Source organism: Dermacentor andersoni, chromosome 8 (genome assembly GCF_023375885.2).
Source record: "Dermacentor andersoni chromosome 8, qqDerAnde1_hic_scaffold, whole genome shotgun sequence".
NCBI lineage: Eukaryota > Metazoa > Arthropoda > Arachnida > Ixodida > Ixodidae > Dermacentor > Dermacentor andersoni.
Genome location: NC_092821.1, coordinates 39,089,449 through 39,109,995, shown reverse-complemented (window position 1 = coordinate 39,109,995; position 20,547 = coordinate 39,089,449). Strand labels below are relative to the sequence as shown.

The 20,547-nt window shown below is 45.5% G+C and overlaps 1 protein-coding gene across 1 annotated transcript in view; it reads left to right on the top strand.

The window, feature by feature from the left end:
• Positions 1-17,237, top strand: part of Fcp1 (RNA polymerase II subunit A C-terminal domain phosphatase Fcp1) — a 94,218-nt gene extending 76,981 nt beyond the window's left edge. The window contains exon 11 of the mRNA XM_050174323.3: positions 15,735-17,237. Coding sequence (XP_050030280.1) covers positions 15,735-16,230 — 496 coding nt within the window. The 3' untranslated portion in view covers positions 16,231-17,237. The remainder of the gene's footprint in view (positions 1-15,734) is intronic.
• Positions 17,238-20,547: the final 3,310 nt, after the last annotated feature.

Below are 20,547 nucleotides of genomic sequence, written 5' to 3'. Positions count from 1 at the left end.
GGTCAACAAAAACAAAAAAGGCGCCTTTCGATTCTTTTCATCTGCACTCGTGAGCACGCAACAAATCGCGCGCGGCAATGATAGTAGCCACGTTTACACTGATACGTTAAAAGTGTACCCTATTCATACGCCGACGCTTTTAACACAGCCAAGATATTCGCCTACCCTTAGCGGAAACGTGCCGTGTTAGGATAGTAGTGAAGACAGATGCCGCAGTTTCCGCAGCACGCCCGCCATGTGTTTCTATGTCACTGGCAGCTAAGCATGCCCATCTCTGTTTCTGTCCCCTCAAAGTGGACATGGCTACGTTATTGCCGCAAACTTGCCGATATTAACGATATTATTCATCACTGATACGGAAGAAACTGTTTCAATGCACGTAATGTACTCACGAGAAGATCGCGTTCGGCGCATTCGGCTTGCTCCACCGGCCGCCATTTTTGTTTTGGTGTCCCGCACCCGCATCCCGCAGCAAACGCAGGACGAAAAAAAAATTTTTTTTTTCTCGCGGGAAATTTGACCCGTGTAATGATCGCACCCCTGAATTTGCGTCAATTTTTCTGACAAAAAAGTGCGATTACTATGCGAGTAAATACGGTAGATGATATCTGTGTTTCTCTATGTTGTGAACTCAGTGACTGACAACATTAACTGCACCTGACCTGTATGAAAATTGTGGGCATGTACTGCTTCATTCACCATTGACAATAAACAATGTAAGCTTACTTGTTTGAAGTGTTTCTTTGCCACTTGAGGCCTCTCGGTCACCTCGCGACGTAATAAAGGTATTTGTAGTCATGTTAGAGTGCCGTACACATGAATACTGCCCTGAAAGCAGTAACAAAGCGCCCAAAACCAGCGAGCGAGCAGCACAACGAGCCGTACTAGCTGCTACCATAGTGGCCATATTGCTCACTATGTAATAATGATGATATTAGTTTTGATGTTGCTAGCTACATCTCTCGGTCGCATACGTTAGTTCACAACAGCACCGCTACTCTTATTTCCGTTGCACTATGGGAGGTAGAATTATTTTTCTTCAAGTTTATGTAGGTGTTCTGTGTTGTAGTCGTTGCACTGTCGCAGGGAATTCGCAGCAATCTGAAAGGCACTTGCTGCCTCTGAAAATTTGTCGGGCGTCTTTTGGCTCTTGTTCGACGCTCGGTGCATTGCAACGCCGAACCGCTGTTTCCACCTATTTGTATAATAGCTGGAAGCTACGAAGTTTCGCAACTGCATGTTGTTGGCTATTTTGACAGCCTCTTCAGAAAGCAGCCGGTTGCCAGCGGCACGACCTGCACTTCTTTCATGCTTAAAGAGCTCGAACTGTGCATTGTCCACGTATTCACTGAACACTAGTACGCTGTTAGTTAGCTTTTGTCGAAGTTTGGCTTTCCTGTAGTTCTGCTGCAGCAAATTGTCGAAATTCTTCTCCCATTCCCGCATCCATTTCTGGTCGAGCTTGAATTGTCGGGACGTCTGGTCACATTTTCCCATTTTCTCGATGCCATTGGGTGACCTCAATTTTCTTTGCTACTGTGTAGGAATGCATGACTTGACACTGCCAAAACAAAACAACAAATGGTGCGCAATGTTCAGGCTACAAAGTAGGATTGAATTAGATTGGATTGGATTCTTGGACTGGGTCTGACAAGCCAGTGTTGCCCGGGTGCGGCGTGTGAGAAGGGTGGGGGGCGCCTGCAGGAGGGAGTGGTGCCGTGCTTGGGTAATCGCCTACTAAAAGCATGCGGTACACCTCCAACAGTACTGCACCCCTGCTGTACTTGCCAACCCTCCCGATTCGCCCAGGAGGCTCCCGATTTTTTACTGAACTTTCCGATTGTACGATCACTGTCTTATATCTCCTGAAAAATGGTTTCCGTTTGCGCAATAATGGTTTTTGCGAAACCGGCACCGCGGAATCTACAGCCGCATCGTAATCGTCTGCATCACCAACAACGGCTGCACTAGCACCATCGGTATCATCAACTAAGCAGCCGACTACAGTGCCTAAGCCAACCAAAGCCAGAGCCAATGTAGCTTTTGCATTTCATGCATGCCTTCGTCTATGGTGCATCTTGTTGCTGCTGCTTGTGTGTATGATTAGTGGTGTTGGCTAGGTCATAACGCCAAAGAGACGCCTGAGCACATCTACGAGTGCTTGATCCCGGCAGCACTGATTGAGAAAGTGAAAAATATTTTCAAGCTGCCGGGAGTGCCATACCTGACTCTCCGGTACATGAACCCACTCCCCAAAGAAGGGATAAACCAGTTTACTCTACTGATAATTGAGTGTAGCTATCAGGTATGGCTGGCGAGATGCAAAGCAACGTTCATGCACAAACAACCGGGACTCCACGAAGTACTGGCAAAAATCAGGAAGGAACTGTGGTTCCACCTGGAGAGGGAGAGCCGTCATTTGGGTACACTCCAATTCTCCCAAACATGGTGCCGACCTATGATAATTTTCTCCCAACGACAAGGAAAGATAGTTGTGGAATTCTGAAGAACTCGATCGCCACTTACGAAGGCGCTGGTAGTGCGCTCAAATGCGGTGCTATGGCGCTGAGAGCCACTCCCGCCAGAGTACAGTGGCTTGATCCCGTTCTGAACATGACCTCAGCCTCGAACCCCAAATCTCCTTCACCCCTGCGGTGTTGGAGACCTTGCTTGAGGCGGTTGTACAGATGATGATGGTCGGCTGAGATCTGAACTCTCACTAGGGGACAGCACTTTTTGAGCTGCCCTCTCTTCCATCTGACAAAGCAAGGTCGTCTGTGCAGTGCACTGTGTAGAGTTAGAATCCTCGTGTGCTTCATGCCATGGTGCTATCAAAGCCGAAGAACGGGTATTTGCAGAAGTTTTTGCGATCTTATACTTCTGAATTTCTGTGCTTTTTGACATCAAGGAAAGGAGAACATTTTGCATTTTGTACAACGTGTAGATGCGACGTCAGCGTGTCTCGTGGTGTCAAAGGCGACTTGAAACTGCACGTTTCCACAGCGAAGCATCAAAGCTATGTTCGCACCACTGACCAGCAAGGCAACATATTGAACTTTCTCCGGAACAAGTGTGACGACAGTATGGATGGATGGATGAATGATGCTCAACCCTTTGAATCATGCGGCGCGCGCCAGCTAGCCTTGTGTTACAATGTTGTACGTGCGGAGCGCCTATTTACGGGATTCCTCGTCGAACACAACCTACCCCTTAGTGTCAGCGACTACGTTGAGCCTCTTCTACGGAACATATTTCCGAAATGCGACGAGGCGAAGCACTGTGGATGTGGACGCAACTCTGAAGAATGCGGAGGTGGCCAACCCGAAATTTATATAGCAGGCATCGCTCTCGAGTCTTCGTTTTTAATTCAGAGTTTTCCTCAGCTGCTTCCCTGAGATTCCAATAAATCTGCTGAAGACGCTTTAGATGCTCTCGAAGCTGAGTTTGCCACACTACAGGCGCACAGTCTTCCAGAGGACATTCTGAATGAAGAAAGGTGGGACGTGCAGTGGTCTATGGTTGGAAAAATGAAAAACACTGATGGAAAACATGTTTCACCGAGTTGCTGAGGTGATGCTGGATTTACTCGTGATACCACATAGCAATGCAGAGTGTGAAAGGATTTTTAGCACGGCGCGAAAAACTAGGACTAAGTTCCACTCATCAGTGTGCAACACAACCCTCCAACACCTGCTGCTAGTGAAGGGCCATCAGTCTGGACCATGTTTTGAGCGAAGCTTACTCCGACAAATTCTTGAAGTGAGCAAAGTCTGCCACTGCAAGGTCCTGCAAAAGGACTCATCGAACACTGCCTGAATGTTTGAACGAAACCCCCTCTTGGCGCGAATAAAGTCTCTTGATTTCTTATCTCGCCAGGTTGGCAGGTATGCCATGCGCTGTAAAACAAATAGGTGAAGATGCCTATCGCAATAGGGTTGGAGGGGTGTGGTGATTCGGGAGGAGGTTTCCTGGTACCGAAATAACAAACCGAGTTTCTTATTTGCCATCGTTTTCACGTGACACTGGCAGGTGAGCATAGCATTGAAGTGGTCGTGGCGGGCAGCTACCTCATATACGATCTGCTGGTGGAAAATGTCATATGATACACAGTTTGGCGATATGCTGAACGTTGGTGCCGAAATATTCTGTTTTCCTGGAACGTACGAACCGGTTAGAAAAAACTTTGCAATCCCACGCACCGTGGGAATCGATGCAAGTGAAGCTTTGTATGCTGATTGCTTTGATTGACCATAATTTGCAGTGATGTTGGCTAATGTGTAATTTCTTCAGTGTTACTCCAATACAAGACTGGTGAGTTGATGTTAAATGTTACCATGCATGCACCACTGCTGTTTGTCTGTGTAGTCCACAGAACACACAGGGAGACATGCTTGCTTGAGGCGTTGTGCATCATTTTTCATAATCTCTGAGAGTTGAGCATTATCATTGCCTCAAATGGCACATTGCATTGTGGCAGAAGTGCCAAACCTTATTAAATTTTGGGGGGATATATAATTCGATTAATTATTATCAATTGTATGTATACATTGTATACATACATTCACAGTCTGCACCACGTTTCGCTGCATAGTGAAGACGGTCCTTTTCCGCACGACGTTTCTTTTGGGCCTGGGTGTCCTCGACACTGAGTGCACGCTTTGTAGCCATTCTTGTGGTGCATAGTTACGTGTTTCGTATGCATATGTGACCAGCACGCTGTTGGGACACCAGCTCCAAGCGCTCTCATCAGGCTATGGATGATTGTAATGTTTACACTATCGCAGACCTGCACGCAGCCTCCACAGCCCAGCACCTGGATTTTTTTTCATAGGAAAGCAAGTGCAGCATGTGCAATATGCACAAACTAAGCATCCCGGTGTGTGGTGGCGCTGGCCAGGATGCGCACAGAGGCGGATGCCATCTGGTGGTGTTGTAAAAAACCCAGCGGCACGCGTGGCAAAACTGTCGCAGTGCCCGGAAAGTCGGCAGAAGAGGCAAAGAATGGTTTGCTTTAATAAGCATAACTCAATTGGGTCCTTGTTTATGTTCTCGATTGGGAATGTTGGTGCCAGGAAATTGTATGTGACGGATCATATCAACAAGGTTCTACGGTATGTATGTACATACATGACACATGTATGTGTCACATTTGGACATAAATCACAGACATACACACCACGGTCAGATGATTGTGTCTGCAGAGTATGAGAGCGTCGCATGCTGCAATAACAGCTGAAATTTTAAACCACATTGTGCATCCTCCCTCTCAGGAAGCAGTGCTCCCAGCTAGAGACGAGGTAACGCACACGAACAGCACCACGTACACTGCAGTCCTAGCTGGCAGTGTCACTCACCATGACACATCACTTTTGTAGATTGTCTAGTGTGGGAGCACAACGCCACCACCGTAAATGGGCTGCTTAGCAAAAATAGAAGTGGAAACAAAAATGGAGGCAGGGCTCGCCACATGAAGCCGACGTGGGCTCTCAGCTTCGGTTCCACCGTCTCTGCACGAAGCAGGCAAAGTAATGCATGCAGTTAGTAACTGCAGAAGCTTGCATGTATACATAAAGCCTAAAAGCACCGAACTAAATGTGCAGATCATCAGTTAAGCTGACAGCAGTCAAGGTTGCACATGCAATATCTGCTCTTTACAACCAACGGCACGCACAAACTGAAGAGCCAAAGAGCAACAATGCACACGCTTCTCCGTCGCCTAGGAAACCCCTGCGTGCCGGTATCAAATGCCGCCACTTTCTAAAGTGAAGCTTTCTCTGCCTCTTCTTTCAACTTTCCCACTGCTGCTGCAGCTGCTGCTGTCTGGCACACCGCATCGGGGGGTGGTTCAGAGCATGTGTATACATGGCAGGAGCGTGGCAGAGAGGAAAGGCGATGCGAGAAGCTCATTTGGATATTTGCACCTAGTTGCATGTGCACAATCCCTCTGGAGCTGCCTAGGCCACGATACCCTCTTCATGGCCGTAATTATTCATGATCCCCCAAAAAGCATAGCAGAAACTGCAGCACTTGCCTATCTACAACATGCAACTGTCCAGAGGGGAAGCGGATAGAATGGTTGGCAGGATGTAGGAGAGAGTAAGCAGAGAATGGGTAGAACCGATGCAGCCATGAAACGAGTGAATATCAGCCTTGGCACTCTTTGCTCACAACTCGCATACATATGAGGGGAGGGCGGGAGAGGGAAATGTAACGTGAGAAGGTAAGGAAATGCTCCTACTAGACACGAAAGTGGTAGTGCACAAACCGGATAACTTTAAATTCAAGGTACGGTACGTTCCTGCTATTTCTGAAAAATAAACACCATGAAAATTTTTCAAGTGGAAAACTCGCGCACTGGGTGCAGACACAAAGCCGCATTGAAGCACCGCAGTGCCTAGATGACAATAGGAAAGCGGCCGCACGCCAGATCAACACTTCTGTGCCCCTCACGGTAGCTTTGTGGCAGTGGAATCGCTCGAGGTCACGGATTCGATTTCGACCACGGCAGCCACGTTTTGATGGAGGGGAAATACAAAAACACTTGTGTGCTTAGATTCAGGTGCTCGTTAAAGAACCTTATGCCATGATGCAATGTGCTGTGTGAGGGAATGATAGTATTAACCTTCTTGGTGGTTATGAACAGTGGTGCACAACGCCTGAAATAAACACATCTCGCTGTGTGTTCTGTGTACTACTCAGACAACAAGCAGTGGTGCATGCAAGGTAACATTTATCATCAGCTCACCACTTTCATAATGCACTAAACACTGAAGAAATTAGGCATTCGCCATCAACATCACCGTTAATTGCCGTCAATCAAAGCAAACAGCACCGAAAGCTTTGCTTTCTTCGATTCCCACAGTGCGTGGTATCCTCATAATTTTAAAAAATATCTTGTCCGTTAATTCCGTGCTTGCCCCTCCACATCACCTTTATCGCTCTCCCCTCCCATCGACCGGCTCACGTAGCTGAGAAGTGCCCTCATAACGACGCTTATATGTGGGAGTTTCCTGCTGAATCCACATGATAACTGGTATTTTGTCTCGCTCGTTTGCACTGTAAGCGGTATGCATATATATAGAGTTCTAAGGGAGTCAGATAAAGCCGCGTTGTAGCTAACTTTGCACTATGTAGGTGGTCACATTGTAAGTGGTGTAAGCTGTAGGAATGTCGATCTCGGATATGTCGAATGTGAAGGAGATCATGAAATAGCTCGCTATATCGAGAATTCGAAATGTAAAATGTGCGTATGTGAAGCTTTTTCCATGTCTTAGACACTTCCCTGAGATTGTGAAAAGCCGAAACTTACCAATTTGTTCCTGCAAGGCCTGGTCTTATAGGGTGAAATGCAAAAACACCCGTGTACCGTGCATTGTGTACACATTAAAGAAACCTAGGTGGTCAAAATTAACCCAGAGCCTCCCACTATGGCATGCCTCATAATGAAATCGTGGTTCTTGCACGCGAAATCCAAAATAAGAAGAAATGAGAGCCTTGTACATACAAAAGTGACTTAAAATGACTTACTTATTGCTCACGAATGTTGGTTTTTTCGTGCTGCAAAATGGCCTTTGATAGGATGATCGCAATGCTAACCTTAAAAGCCCAAATCACCCAGACATGAGTCTGCAGTGCTCATTGCCCATGTCTATGTGCTTGTTGGTCGTTTTGATTCAAGATAAGGTACAAAGTGATTCACCATGGAAGCATGCTAGCTTGCATGGATATGTGCCTTGCCGACATCAGCGTACTTGCACTGCAAATCATACATGAACATGCCTGGCTGCATGTCCGTTACAAACACTACTCCATTTAAGCAGCCTATCTTCATACATGGGCAACGAGCCAGGCAGACTGTTGTGCTCGGTTTCTGAACCTACTTGATGTTGGAGCCAAACGTACTTGGTTCTCGACCACCCTAAAGAGTCGTGCCTCTCTTGCATGCCACTCAGTGCTCCGATGCTTCGTGGCCGGTACATCCCTTCATTCTAAGCCTTTCTGCTCTGGCCCCTGTGTCAGTGACTGCCGACGCTTCACACATACTGTTAGTTTCTAAAGTGGCTTTCAGCTTGCACAACATTGAGTAACCGTTTCAGCACAAATGAAATGCATTCAGCACAGACCCGCAAATTGCTCAGCAATGGGTGTTGCGCGCCACTACCGCAATGGTCTTTCCTCAAAGTGCGGATGTGTCATGTGGTGATTTTGCTAAATTGAAACTGTAATGTAAAGACCCATCCAAGTGTAGGTTGGGATGAAATCTATTTTGGCCACTTGTGGAATCCTAAAATGCCGTTGCAGGAAAGCCCTTGTCTACAAGACAATTCTGGCGGCACAGCGTCTCCAGTTCGGCATCCCATGCCAGGTGCCACTCAGTGAAACTAAGATCAAGTGTCATCCGTGCTTTCATGTAGAATGAGTATTGTACCACAAAGCCTTTTGTGTTCTTGAAGCAGAGTGACTATCTGCTCTTCCCAAAAACGAATGACTGCAGTTTGCAGAAGCCATCCGTATTCACAGTGAGCAAAATTAAGAGCACTCTGCCCACTTTTCCTTCATAGCATGTACTCCCTTTCAGATTGAATCTCTTGTTGGGCAGCATCTGCCAAAAGAGTGCCATTTCGAATTCATCAGCATTAAATATTTCTGACAATGCGAGAAAGGATTGGGTGTGCGCATGCCTATGCTGAATTAGGTATAAATGGCTGGTGAATTTCAAATAAACTTCCAGTTGGCAGTCAGCGCTTGTCTGTGTATTTGTTTCCTTGTGTCCTTGTTCTATTCGCGCTGTTTAACCTCAGTTCTAAAGAGAAAGGATCACATGTCTAAGGAGAAGTGCACTTGCAGGGGTGTGGTGTGGCGCAGGGTTCGATATATTGAATGTGGCAGTGAACAGGAGTTCAATGTATGCCTGGTACATGACTTTTCTTTTGCATCAGTTGTTCAAGGGGATTTTACAACTGTTTGGTATAGACAATAATTCTGTGTATCTGAGTTTGATATATCTGGGATTGACTGCAACTGGGAAAACACGTGATTTGAAGTCATTAAGAAATTGTCAGACTCAACTGTAGTTGATATCTACGTAATGCAAAGCATTGTAGGTAGTCATTATTGCAGCATGAGATGCTGACGTGGGTTGTTTCAAAGCGACGCATGTTGTTTTTGTGGCTTCTGCAAGCTTACACTTTCGCTGTTCGAATTGAGCCTACGTCGGCAGCGTCATTGATCGGCACATTTTGGTGGAAAGGTTTGGCGTGCCCACTCGACGAGAATCGTTGCACCCGCGTGCATTGAGTCGGTGGGGCCCAAGCAGCCCGAGTCACACTTTGTTGTTTTGCTATTGTGTAGTGTGTTAAGGTGGTGACAGGAAGCTGAAACGAAATTGAGTTGGTGGGCAACGGCTGTATACATTGCTGCCAGCACACAATATGACGCTCCCTTCAAGTTGCCTGCAACAGGGAACAGCTGCGCATTTCACTGATTGCCTACTAAGACATGCAGTATGCTTCGAACGCCACTATGCTGCACACCCTGTAAAGCAGATAGATGAAGATGCTTATCGCAGTGGGGTTGGTGGCGGTAGCAATGAATGTGATGAGTGTCAACCAGCGTGGAGATTGGCTGGTGACAGGAGAGGAGTCTGAGTGCATTCCGGCATTTTCATATGACATGGGTGAGCATCTACTGCTGTTGGCACTGTGTAATCTTACAAAACAGGATCGTATCAACAAGGTCCTACTGTACAAACTGTGCCACTGTGCACCATTGCCAAATGTTACCGAAACTTGGAAGGATCCACAAATTTTATTGCTTTCCTTGTGTTATTTGCCAACTTGGTGATCGATCTCAGGGCCAGGTGGCATTCATAGCAAACCTTCCTTTCGCCGGTGATTGTTCTTCTGAATCCTTCTTGGTTGTCCCGATTTTGAACAATGAAATGGGTTAGATGATGATCCCATGGCTTCAGAGAACATCGCAATTCACATTGGTGCTTTGCCGACAGCACCAATTTGTGTATTTATATTTCAGTGGGTCACCATTACTGCGGGCAATCACAATAGAGCTGGTGGGGATTTGTGACCAGAGCCATCCAGGAATACCTGCTAACATGGTGGCACGCCTAATTTTTCAATTTCTTAAGTTGCAGATGTGCAGGATATTTCATGGTACAAATCCAATATTTTGATATGCGAGTAATAGATACAAGATAAAATTTTGGTTATTTGAAATATTGGGCGTTTTAGAATTAATAGTATAGTACTGAAATATTTTTTATTAAGACAAACTTTTGGCTGGGGATTTTTTCAACTTTCACTATTCTAAAAAAGTGTTGATCTGAGGTTTTAGTAACGAGCTTTTACTGTATACAGTTGACTTTTGTTACAAAGAAGTGAAAGTTGGGTGAATGCGATGTGTGACGGAACACGGCGCATTTGCTCTCCGCTTTCTTCGTTGAGCATGCCAGATTGAGCCGCGATCGTCGGGCTTCCCTCGTGTGCTTTCACTCGCACATGGACTTTATACGGAACATATGATGGCGACGGCAAAGATGTGCTTGGAGTGTTCATGTAATGCCATCGCAATAAAAGGGGTGGGGAATTAGCTCAATATATAGTCATCATATTTTTCGGGCTCCCTAGGTGCCGCGAAAGTGTTTGAAAAATATGGCATTCCGAAAAAACAAATGCATGCTTTCTACTGTCCCCAAGGGCTCAAATCGCCACCGGAACGTTTGGAATAACTCTGAAGCTTTGCCATTACACTTATTAGGCGTATCGGTGCTCTTGCTGTTACAGCAGACGGCGAGTGCACGCGTGTATAACAAATGCAAAATGTGTCCAATGACAGTGGCTCCCTTCCAGTTTTAGTATGCTTCACCGCAATACATCACCTATGCTTCACCGTGTAACACTGCTGTATTGCGGCAAAGCTGACTTTTAGAAACTGGCATTATGCAGCGCTTGACCCGTGTTATGCTTTTCCCGCTTCGAAGCCATCGGCGGGATGACAAAGGCAGGGTTGGCACCATTGCTGACAGTGGCGAATTCTTTCAGTGAAAAACGTGGTAGGGAACAGCAGGAAGCTTGGTAGCGAACATTAAAGCAGCTAAGCCTAGCTTTGTCTTGGTGTTGGCTGCGGCTGCAAGCGGATTGGCATGCGATATAGTCAAAATTGGTGCGATGGTGGCTTCAGTTAATGCCATTCGGAACTGCGGTCACGGCAAAAATTCCGGAAAATCACACGGCAAAAGATCTAGTATCCGAGATTTCAGACGCCCAAATACATTGCCTTCATGGGGTACGTGACGGTGCCACAAAGGCGTCCGAATTATCGGACATGTCCAAAAACTTGGTCATGGACTGTGTTGTGTAATTGCATATAGAACTTGGATATAATATGTATCTCGTAAAGAAACTGCCTTACTTTCTAAATGCATGCAGCATGAGCATACTAGAGCGAAAGATAGTCTCCGATTGTTTTTAGTTCCCATTGTTGGTGACCTCCAAATGACATTGAGCCAAAAGCCAGAGCTGTTATTTGGGCACTCAAGCGGGAATATTTGGGCAAGTTTGTGAGAACAAAATGACGTCATCCGGGCAACCAGTATACAAATAATGCAGTCTCTGGCCCCCAACCCTTTGTACAGGACTGCATTACATAAGCTAGTTACTGCCCAAACATGTTACAAAAAATATTGCATCTGAGTTCTTCATGCTGTTTGTTCACAATATCACTCAAGCTTAATTTCTAGTACGCTGATGTTTTGTCATTTGCAATAGTGAAATTCAAAAGGCAGATACAGGGCACCATACACTTAGTTGTTGTCTTTTGGCACTGAGCGCTGAATTCCAGCAGCCTGCAAGTTCCACAGCACGGGTTTTGCGTCATCTCGAGAGATGGCAGCACGTTGCATGGCGCCTCCTTCAGGTGCTTCTATCCGCCACAGTGGCTTAGCGGTAATGGTGTTGCGCTGCTGAATACGATGTCGCCGGATCAAGTCCCAGATGTGCCGACTGCATTTTGATGGAGACGAAATGCAAACATGCCCATGTCCTGTGCGTTGGGGGTACGGTAAAGATCCCCTGGTGGTCAAAATTAATACGGAGTCCCCAACTACAGTGTAAAAACCACAGAATTCAATTCATTCTTCTAGCTGATCAGTGCACTCTGTCTCCCTAGCGTCTTTTGCTGCTCGTCATGCAGCCTTCAGCCTGTTGTCTTCTTCTAACTGGGCAACATCCATATGGACCAGTGCACAGTATTGCATGGTGCGGTGTGCTGTTGCAAACATGCACTACACCCATTTTAAGATTTTGGCTATTATCATCTCCAACCAATCTCCTTTGCTGGTTGCCATTTCATGCTTACATCTACTCTCTAGGGAGAGCCAGCAATTTTTTTTCTTTTTAAAGCATTGTTCAACAAACACTTTTCAACTCACAGCCTTCTATTGACACACAGAAGCGGAGAACAGTGTTAAATCCGTGAAATGCATGGGAACATGTCGAGTCCTCACATTTACTGTCGCTGGCTCGATCCCTAGCAAGACTTGCAACCCCTTCATCAGCAAGCTCTCTAGTAGTCTCAATGACGACAAGAAGTCAGTTGCTGCCATTCCATCACAAATGGCACCTAAAAAACCAGACAGCTCACTCCACAAATCATCAGTGTAACATCAAGGAGCCACTTGTAAACTGCCATCTCGTCACCCTGATTTGCAGCTGTGCACACTCGTCGGGTGCTGGAAGCAGCAGGCCTCTCGTCTGCATTAGCCATAATGTCGGCCTTGTTCTTTGGTATCGTATTTAGGGGTCGTATTCTGTAATGGTTAACTTTGCAACCGGTTTGCACTCACGAATGCCAATCGCCAGAGCTTCGTTGTTGTTATCCCTGGTGGGCGTTGCTACAAATTTTGTTGTCACACAGGTTGTCAGTCATCTGGAAAGCGAACTTGTCATCTGCTACGAACAGAACCATGGAAAAGCAGTTCACTTGATGGGCATGCATGGTCGTGAGCATGATATAGACGGTTGCTAAGGCAACCGTGGCTGTCTGCTAGTCTAGCGCTGCCCGGTACTACGAGACAGAAGTGCCAATGGCCGATCCTTTGTTGTGTTGCTGGCGAGTATTGGTGAAATACAACGTGACGAGAGGCATCAGTGACATGCATTTGACAGGAGTGAAGGAGAGTTTCAAAGACATTTTAGGTTCTCGGAAGACACAGTGCGATCTCAGACCAGAAGAGTTAGTGCTGTTGACATTGCGACAGAAGTGCTGTGCCTGCTGCATTTTTTTTTTTTTTTTGCACCTGGTTGTTTTCAGCAGTGCATCTTGAATGAAGAAGCCAATGCAATGTCGCAACCGTCAGTCAGTCGCATCATTACCGCCATCGCCAGGGCCAATACGGTTTAGGGAAAATAAGAAGTGTGGGTGAGATTTCCCTCCATGGTGCAGGAGAAAGCTGCAGTCAAGGAACTGTTCCTTGATTGCAGCAAGATTCTCAAAATTGTGGGATGTGTGGCCGAAACTCTCATCGCAATCGTCCGCTCTAAGAAGCTCAGCCCTGGCAAAACGAAATCCTATTAGACCCACAGTCTACACACAGAGAACCTCTACGATTACTTATCATATGACACACCACCTAGCAGCTATAAAAGAAAACAATGCAAATAAAATTAGAACACCAGTGGCTGTATTTGTTGCTAGCTCACGTTTATTACTGGAAATTAAATGAGAAAGTGTTCTATATGAACCAATATATTTTTTATCAAAACAACATCCTTCAATTACTATATCGTCCCCAAAATACAAACAAAAATGATGATATTACCTTACGGCAGACTGCCGCTCTTCACTGGTCTCCCTCCTGCTGCCCCATTCAACTCTTCTTCCGAGTAACGTAACCCTGACATAACAGCCAGAGCCAAGCGATTCCAAAGCGAACCGTTACAGGATACTGCCCCAGCATGCTGCTTAGGATTCTGTATGCTGCAGTAACATTGGACTTGTATGCATTGCATTCAGCTTTGTTGATTATCTTCAGCTTCGCAGCCATTGCGTTAAATCAAAGGCAGAGAGCAGAGAAGCATGCCAAAGCAATATAGCCACACCTCACATAGTCAAACGATTGAGTCAACATCTGATGCAGTCACAACAGAGAATCACATGACAATCTCATTGCAAAAGAAAAAAAGAGGAATCACAAGACAAAGCAGCAAAGCAAGTGATGACAAGTTGTAGTTTCTAGTCACTCCATGTGGTACCCTTTTAGTCACACCACTTGCTTTCCCGGTGTTCATGCAGGAAAGCCACCTTCTATTGGCATGTTATGGAAACACCAACTTGAAGTGTTTTGTACTATTTTAAGTTCTGTCTCTCAAATATCTTGGCTATTTTTCTTTGATGTAGCCATTAATTTTTTATTCATTGCTGGTAAAGCATTACAGTGTTTAAAAGTTTTCAACATAAAAGATCATTTGATTTACTCGAGTTTGATATAATTATATTTACAAATTCTAAAACACCCTACTCTAACGAGCACCCAGAATTTGTGGGTTCAAATTAGAAAAAAAATTGTAAATCCAGGCCTAGCACACACCAAATTTTATAACAAAAAGTAAATTAAATTATGGCGTGCCTCGGATTCCGGCACTCGGGTAAGGATAAAACCAGCAAAGTTTACCTTCACAGTATAGAAATTCATTCATGCTTAATGTTCATTGCTGTTTCTCTGAGACAGTACTTTATCGCATTTTACAAACCACACCGTGTCGTCTTTGGCGCGTGCCATTGCATGTTTGATATTACTCTGCATTTATCAAATGACTCTGCAGCAATTGCAAATAGAGTGGTGGCTCACGCTTGGACTAATCGCTTTGTTAGTTCACCCTGCCACGTATGTGATTCCCCGTATGAAGAAAACATGTGATGCGATTTTGTTGCCGCTAGCATTAGCATGTAAAATAATTTAGCTTTTGAATTAACTTTCGTAATCAAACTGAAAGCAGTGTGTTGTCCTCACCATACTATGTGAGAACTTGTACTGTCACCATCTTCTGCCGACAATGGCTATCACGCTGGCTCTGGCAGTAAGCTCTTGTGAATTCTGAGAACAGGATTTCAGTTTTCTATCCGATTGCACCATGCAGGCTCTTTCCAGACCAATTTCCTAAAAAAAAAAAAGGTGCATGTTAGAATCTAGCAAATATCGTAATCATTCACTGTGAGCTGCCATCTTTGCCAAAAAATATTCCTAAGATAGGCTGCAAATAAATGTTTTCAGCAGGACATAACATTTCGTCTGTGCATTAACTGTCTCATAGCACCACCAGCATAGAGTCTGAAGCCATTTGGGTCGCACTTAGGGTCAAGCACAACATGAACAGTTTTAAAATAATTGGTGAGGGCCAATTCTACGATAGAAAAAATGAAAATACTCACCCACAAAAATTTATCGGTGCCAATCAAGAGTTATGAAAGGTAATCAAGGTAATCAAGGTAATGAAAGTGGTCAATAAACACTGGTGGCCTTTACATTGAAGCCGCCATGGTTCAAAACGTTGCCATGCAATGATCAAGAAGAAAATACGGGGAATCAAGGTGCTCAAGCTTGATTTTCTTTACGACCGTACAAAGGGCAGACAGACAGGGAAGCCCTGGAAAACGGGAGGAGGGGGAGGTAAGGAACTACTACTCTAACTGAATTGTGTTCTTTATTTTCTTTAATGCAGCGCACCATCGTCAAGCAAAGATGACCACCCGCAACTCGACGAGAAGGCAAACCCGTACCTGAGCATGTCGTCGGAGCAGCTGCTGGAAATGGATCGCGAAGTTGAGGACGAATGCAGCAACGACGATGATGATGATGATAACATAGAACAGAGCAAAGAAAATGCAGAAAAGACGCAAGACGAAGAGTCGAGCCAAGACTCTTCCGTGCTTGGAGGGGCTACGAGGAATAATTCGGACACCGAATCGTCCGCCGAGTCACTCTCGGGTGGCGAGTGTCCACGTGGATGGAGCAAGCGACGGCGCCGGAAAAGAGGGCGCGAATGTTTGACAGAAGATGAGGCATCGCAGCCACCAAAGTTTCCGAGAAGTGAACTGCCGGAGGACAGTGAACGTTCAAACAGTGAAAAGTCCACAGATGACTGGTCGAATGGGTCGATTGGATCTGTTGATGAAGAGATGGCTGCAGCTGTGGAAAGGGAATTTCTGGGTCTCTGAGACCCGGTGAAAAAGCAACTGCGTGTATCTTTGTTGACTGCTTGTGATGCGATGATGCTGTAGCTAGTAAAAGTTTGGAAAAACACATGATTTTAAGAGAAACAAAAAGATCTTGTGCAGTTATGCTCGCTTATTTCAAAACCGCAAATCATGATTACATCCGTTTTGTGCTTTAAATGATTAGTGACCCATATATTAAAATTTTTAGAAACTACATGCTCCTAGCACTCAAAAGGATGATGCTTAGCAAAGAATTGAGTTGTTAAATAAGATATTTTAATTTTATACTAAAATGGAGATGACAGCAGGTCATTGTAATACAGAGCCAGAATTTGCTGACGTGTAGCGACACAGCGAGTTAAGGTAATTACACATGAAGCAAACAGACAAGGAGGCCAGGGAAAGCATAAAGGCAATAACTGTTGTTTTATTGCGATAGTAATTACATGGACACTCCAGGCGCATTTTTGCCGTCGTCACTGTGATGTTCCATATCAAGTCCAAGGGTGATAACATCGTCACCGCGTGCCGTTTGCTGTGTGTGCGAGTGAAAGCGTGCTACGGTGGGCCGACGGTGGCGGTTCAACCTCGCGTGTGCAAGGGAGAAAAGTGGGGAAGAAGTGTATCGTCTTTCGTCACGAGCAAGGCACCAGGGGGAGGTACGGGTTGAGGTGCTTTCTACTCCGGCTGCTCCTGTGTATGACACGGCTGTGCAGGCCTTATCTTGAAAGTGATTCGCGATGAGTACAGAGTCTGCATTCGCCGCGGGCTCATAGCTTTGCAGACGCTATGTCCTGGCTGCTTAGTTCTCGTTTGAAGCGAGAGGTGGCCTCTCGCTTGTTGCTTCTGCCGCGCTTCCTCACTGCAGTGTTTTCAAAGCGAGTTTCCACGGTTATCGAGTGAGATGTGCTCATAATTGCTTGTGCGAGCATGCATGCTTGTTAATGCAGTTAGTAAGCGAATGTTTACAAATTTATGCGGCTGATAAAACTACTATTCTTACTTCATATAGCTGTCTACTAATTTGCTATTGCATTTGATGCTTCGCCTTTCAAATGAAACTGCGGCTTCTTTCATAAAATTGGAGAAATGATCAGTCAAAGCAAAATATAAAAGACAAGTTGCTGCAGGTTGAAGCCGAACCCACATGTTATATATTACGTATGTTTGCGGTGCTTTACGTTAGGCTACCGCAGTGGCCATCTTCCCATAGACATTCTTGGGTATTTGTGTATGAGTACAGGCTCGAAGCCGCGCTAGCGGGAACACGAGAGCCTGTGGCATCGCTCCATGAAGCGCCACCGCTGACGCATCTCGAAGCCTTGTGGGGCACACGCAATCACCGATCTCCACTAGAACAGTTTTAGTGGAGGTCAGTGGGCACAAGCAAAGCGATGGAGGAAGCACCCGGTGCATCATCTCCAATGGTTCCTCCCCTCTGCCGCACACATTGGTATCTCGATTGCGTATACTCGCAGCTTTGAGTTATCAATGTTGCGTGCAGGCACACAATATTTGGGAGGAACCGTAGGAGACGATGTGCTGTTGCTCCGCCCATCGCTTTGATTGCGCTTACGCTGCAAGACTTCATGAAGTGCCATGGTGGTGGTGATGATGGTAATTTAATGGCATCCCCTTCGAAACGGCAGGGGAAAAATAGTCGCCAAGCCTGCTTCACTTAATCAGGTGTGCAATACATGTCTTTTACCTAGCATTTTTGTATAGATCTCCTTAATCTTTTTTCCCCTTAAATAGCTACCTTGTACCGCTAGCCATGACTAAGAAATTCAGTCGTATCAATCCCTTCCCTGCTTTTTTTCACCAATGCTCTAAACGTCTGTTGCTTATCTCAACTGCTGACCGGTTGGTGCTTCCATCCACTTTTGATCCCAAGTGCTTCTGGAAGGTGTACCTTACGTACAGTTCTCACTGGGTGAATCTCTTAGCATTCCATTAGGATGTGCTGAGTAGTCTCTGGATTTTTGCTGCAGCATACACATGCCCCATCTATTTCAGAACATTTGCTCCGGTATGTTTTTGTCTTTGGGGAACCGGCTCGAGCCTGAAATAGCAAGGCACTGCCCTTTTTGTTATCGTACAGACTTTCCCTTAGTTTTTCTTCTCATTCTTGTAAATCTCCATAGTCCTTTTTGCTTCCATTCCTTGCATCCATTTAACTGTCTCTGTTGCTCTCACTTTCCGATGACTTCTGGCTGTTTACTTACAGTTTCAGTGACCTTGTACTTGGTTGCCAACTTTCTTGACCTCTTCCTTCATTGTGTGTCCACGCTTGTCAAGGGCAGATACTTGTGCACTTTAGCTGCTCATTTGTTTTCAGTTATGTTCTTTAGTCTTCAAAACTAATTTTGCTCTGTGCCTCTCTGACTTCAAAAAAGGCCCAACCCATGTCACCGTGCACTGCTCCATTTGTGGTTTTACTGTGTGCTCCCAAAGCCAACCGGCCTACCGATCGTTGGTTAACTTCCAATCGAAACATGATATCCGATTTTAACCATAGTATGGCATTTGTGAACACTAGCGCTGGCACCATTACACCTTTCCAGATTCCACACACCACCTTATACTTAATTTGGTCCACAGTGCTGATTATTGCAGCATTCCGCTTCCCCTTTATTTTCAGGTCTTAGAGGGTGTTTGAGTAAGTCTTCGTTTATGTATACGCCAAGTTATTTATATTGCTTGACTATGGGTATGACATGCAGTTGAATTGACACCACGTAATTGCTCGCATCTTCATTAAAGATCATAATTCCCGATTTCTCTTTGCTAACTTGAGGTTTAGATTTGTTGCTGCATTGCCACATATGTTCGTAAGTGTCTGTAAACCTCTTTTATTGTCTGCTTTTAGCACTACGTCGTCCGCATACATCAGTCTATGGAGCTTGTGTTGCACCATTTGTCCTTTACGCATGTAGCATAAACGAAACCCTAATTCGCTGTTTTCCAGTCTTTCTACACCCTTAGCATAAAGTGTGAACAACAATGGAGACAAAGGACATCCTTGCTTCTGTCCTTGGCAAATTGCCACCACTTCATTACCTTTTGCGTTCCACGGAGCGCCACCATGCGGTGCTGTGTAGCTGCTAGCAGTGGCCGCGTCTGTACATGATTAGCCCTGGGAGTTTTAGCCAATGCCACTCTTGGCCAATGGTAGAGGATGTGGAACCATGTGTCGGCATATTAGCACAGACAATAGCTCCACGCTCGTTTCACAGACTTGATCAGATGGAGCATTATTGAGCGACAAAGAGTGACTGGGTGTGAATAGGAAAGGGATTGAGTGTCGGTTACGTAAGTATGATTGAATGTCGGTAATGGCGAGTTTGACTAGTGATTAGTATGGACATGACTGTCGGCAATACGTGAGTATGCGTGTGAGTGGGAGCGGTTGCGAGTGTGATTGTGAGTGGGTGCCAGTGAGTGTGAATGGAAGCGACTATGAACTCATGTGAGTATGTACAATGTGTGCACGTGAATGATTGCATAGCCTGCAAAAGTATTGGTGAGGGACTATCCTCTTATTCTGCCGACCTTTGTGTGCAACATCTCTTTAATGGCAGGCGCCACGTAGTATGTGAACTTTACAGGTAAGTGGCCTATAAACCCCCTTATGCTACGTACCTCATGACAAGGTTGTCAAGATCGAGACTAGCTGTGCAATGAGTGAGAAGAGATTTGATAATGTTCTTCGTAAAAAAAAAATGTGCAGTTTGTTGCATTTGGTGGCACTTGTTTGGGGTAGCCACAGCCGTAGCAGCAATAGAGCAAGGCAGCGTGTCCTGAGGTCATGACGCATCCACCTACACGGTATCTAAACAGATTTGCGAAAGGTATTATTTTAGAGTATTTATGGCACTCTGATGCCTGCTGCCAATGTTGTTCATTAAGAGGTTTCGAAGACTCTTTTTTTCATCCAATAAAAAAAAAGTAAACCAATGGTAAGTCAAAGATTGCAACGAAATTTCGGACCATGTAGAATGCCAAGTTTCACACAGTGCAAGCTAAACTACGACCCTGACATAAAACACTTATGTGTAACACCTGCCACAGATGGGCCCAGGCACACCCCAGTGACAACAGTGACGTCCTAAGGATATCCACTATCAGGACATGGATATCATAGGGATGTCTAATACCTCCAGTGGACGTCCCTCGCAGGACGTCCACATGCTAGGGCTGCACCACCATGACGACATATGATGGGAACAATAGGCAGCGACCGAAGACACAACACGCCCCACCAGATTTCTCTTTGGCGAAGTGCTTTTGAACGTACACGTCTGCGCTCCACAAGGT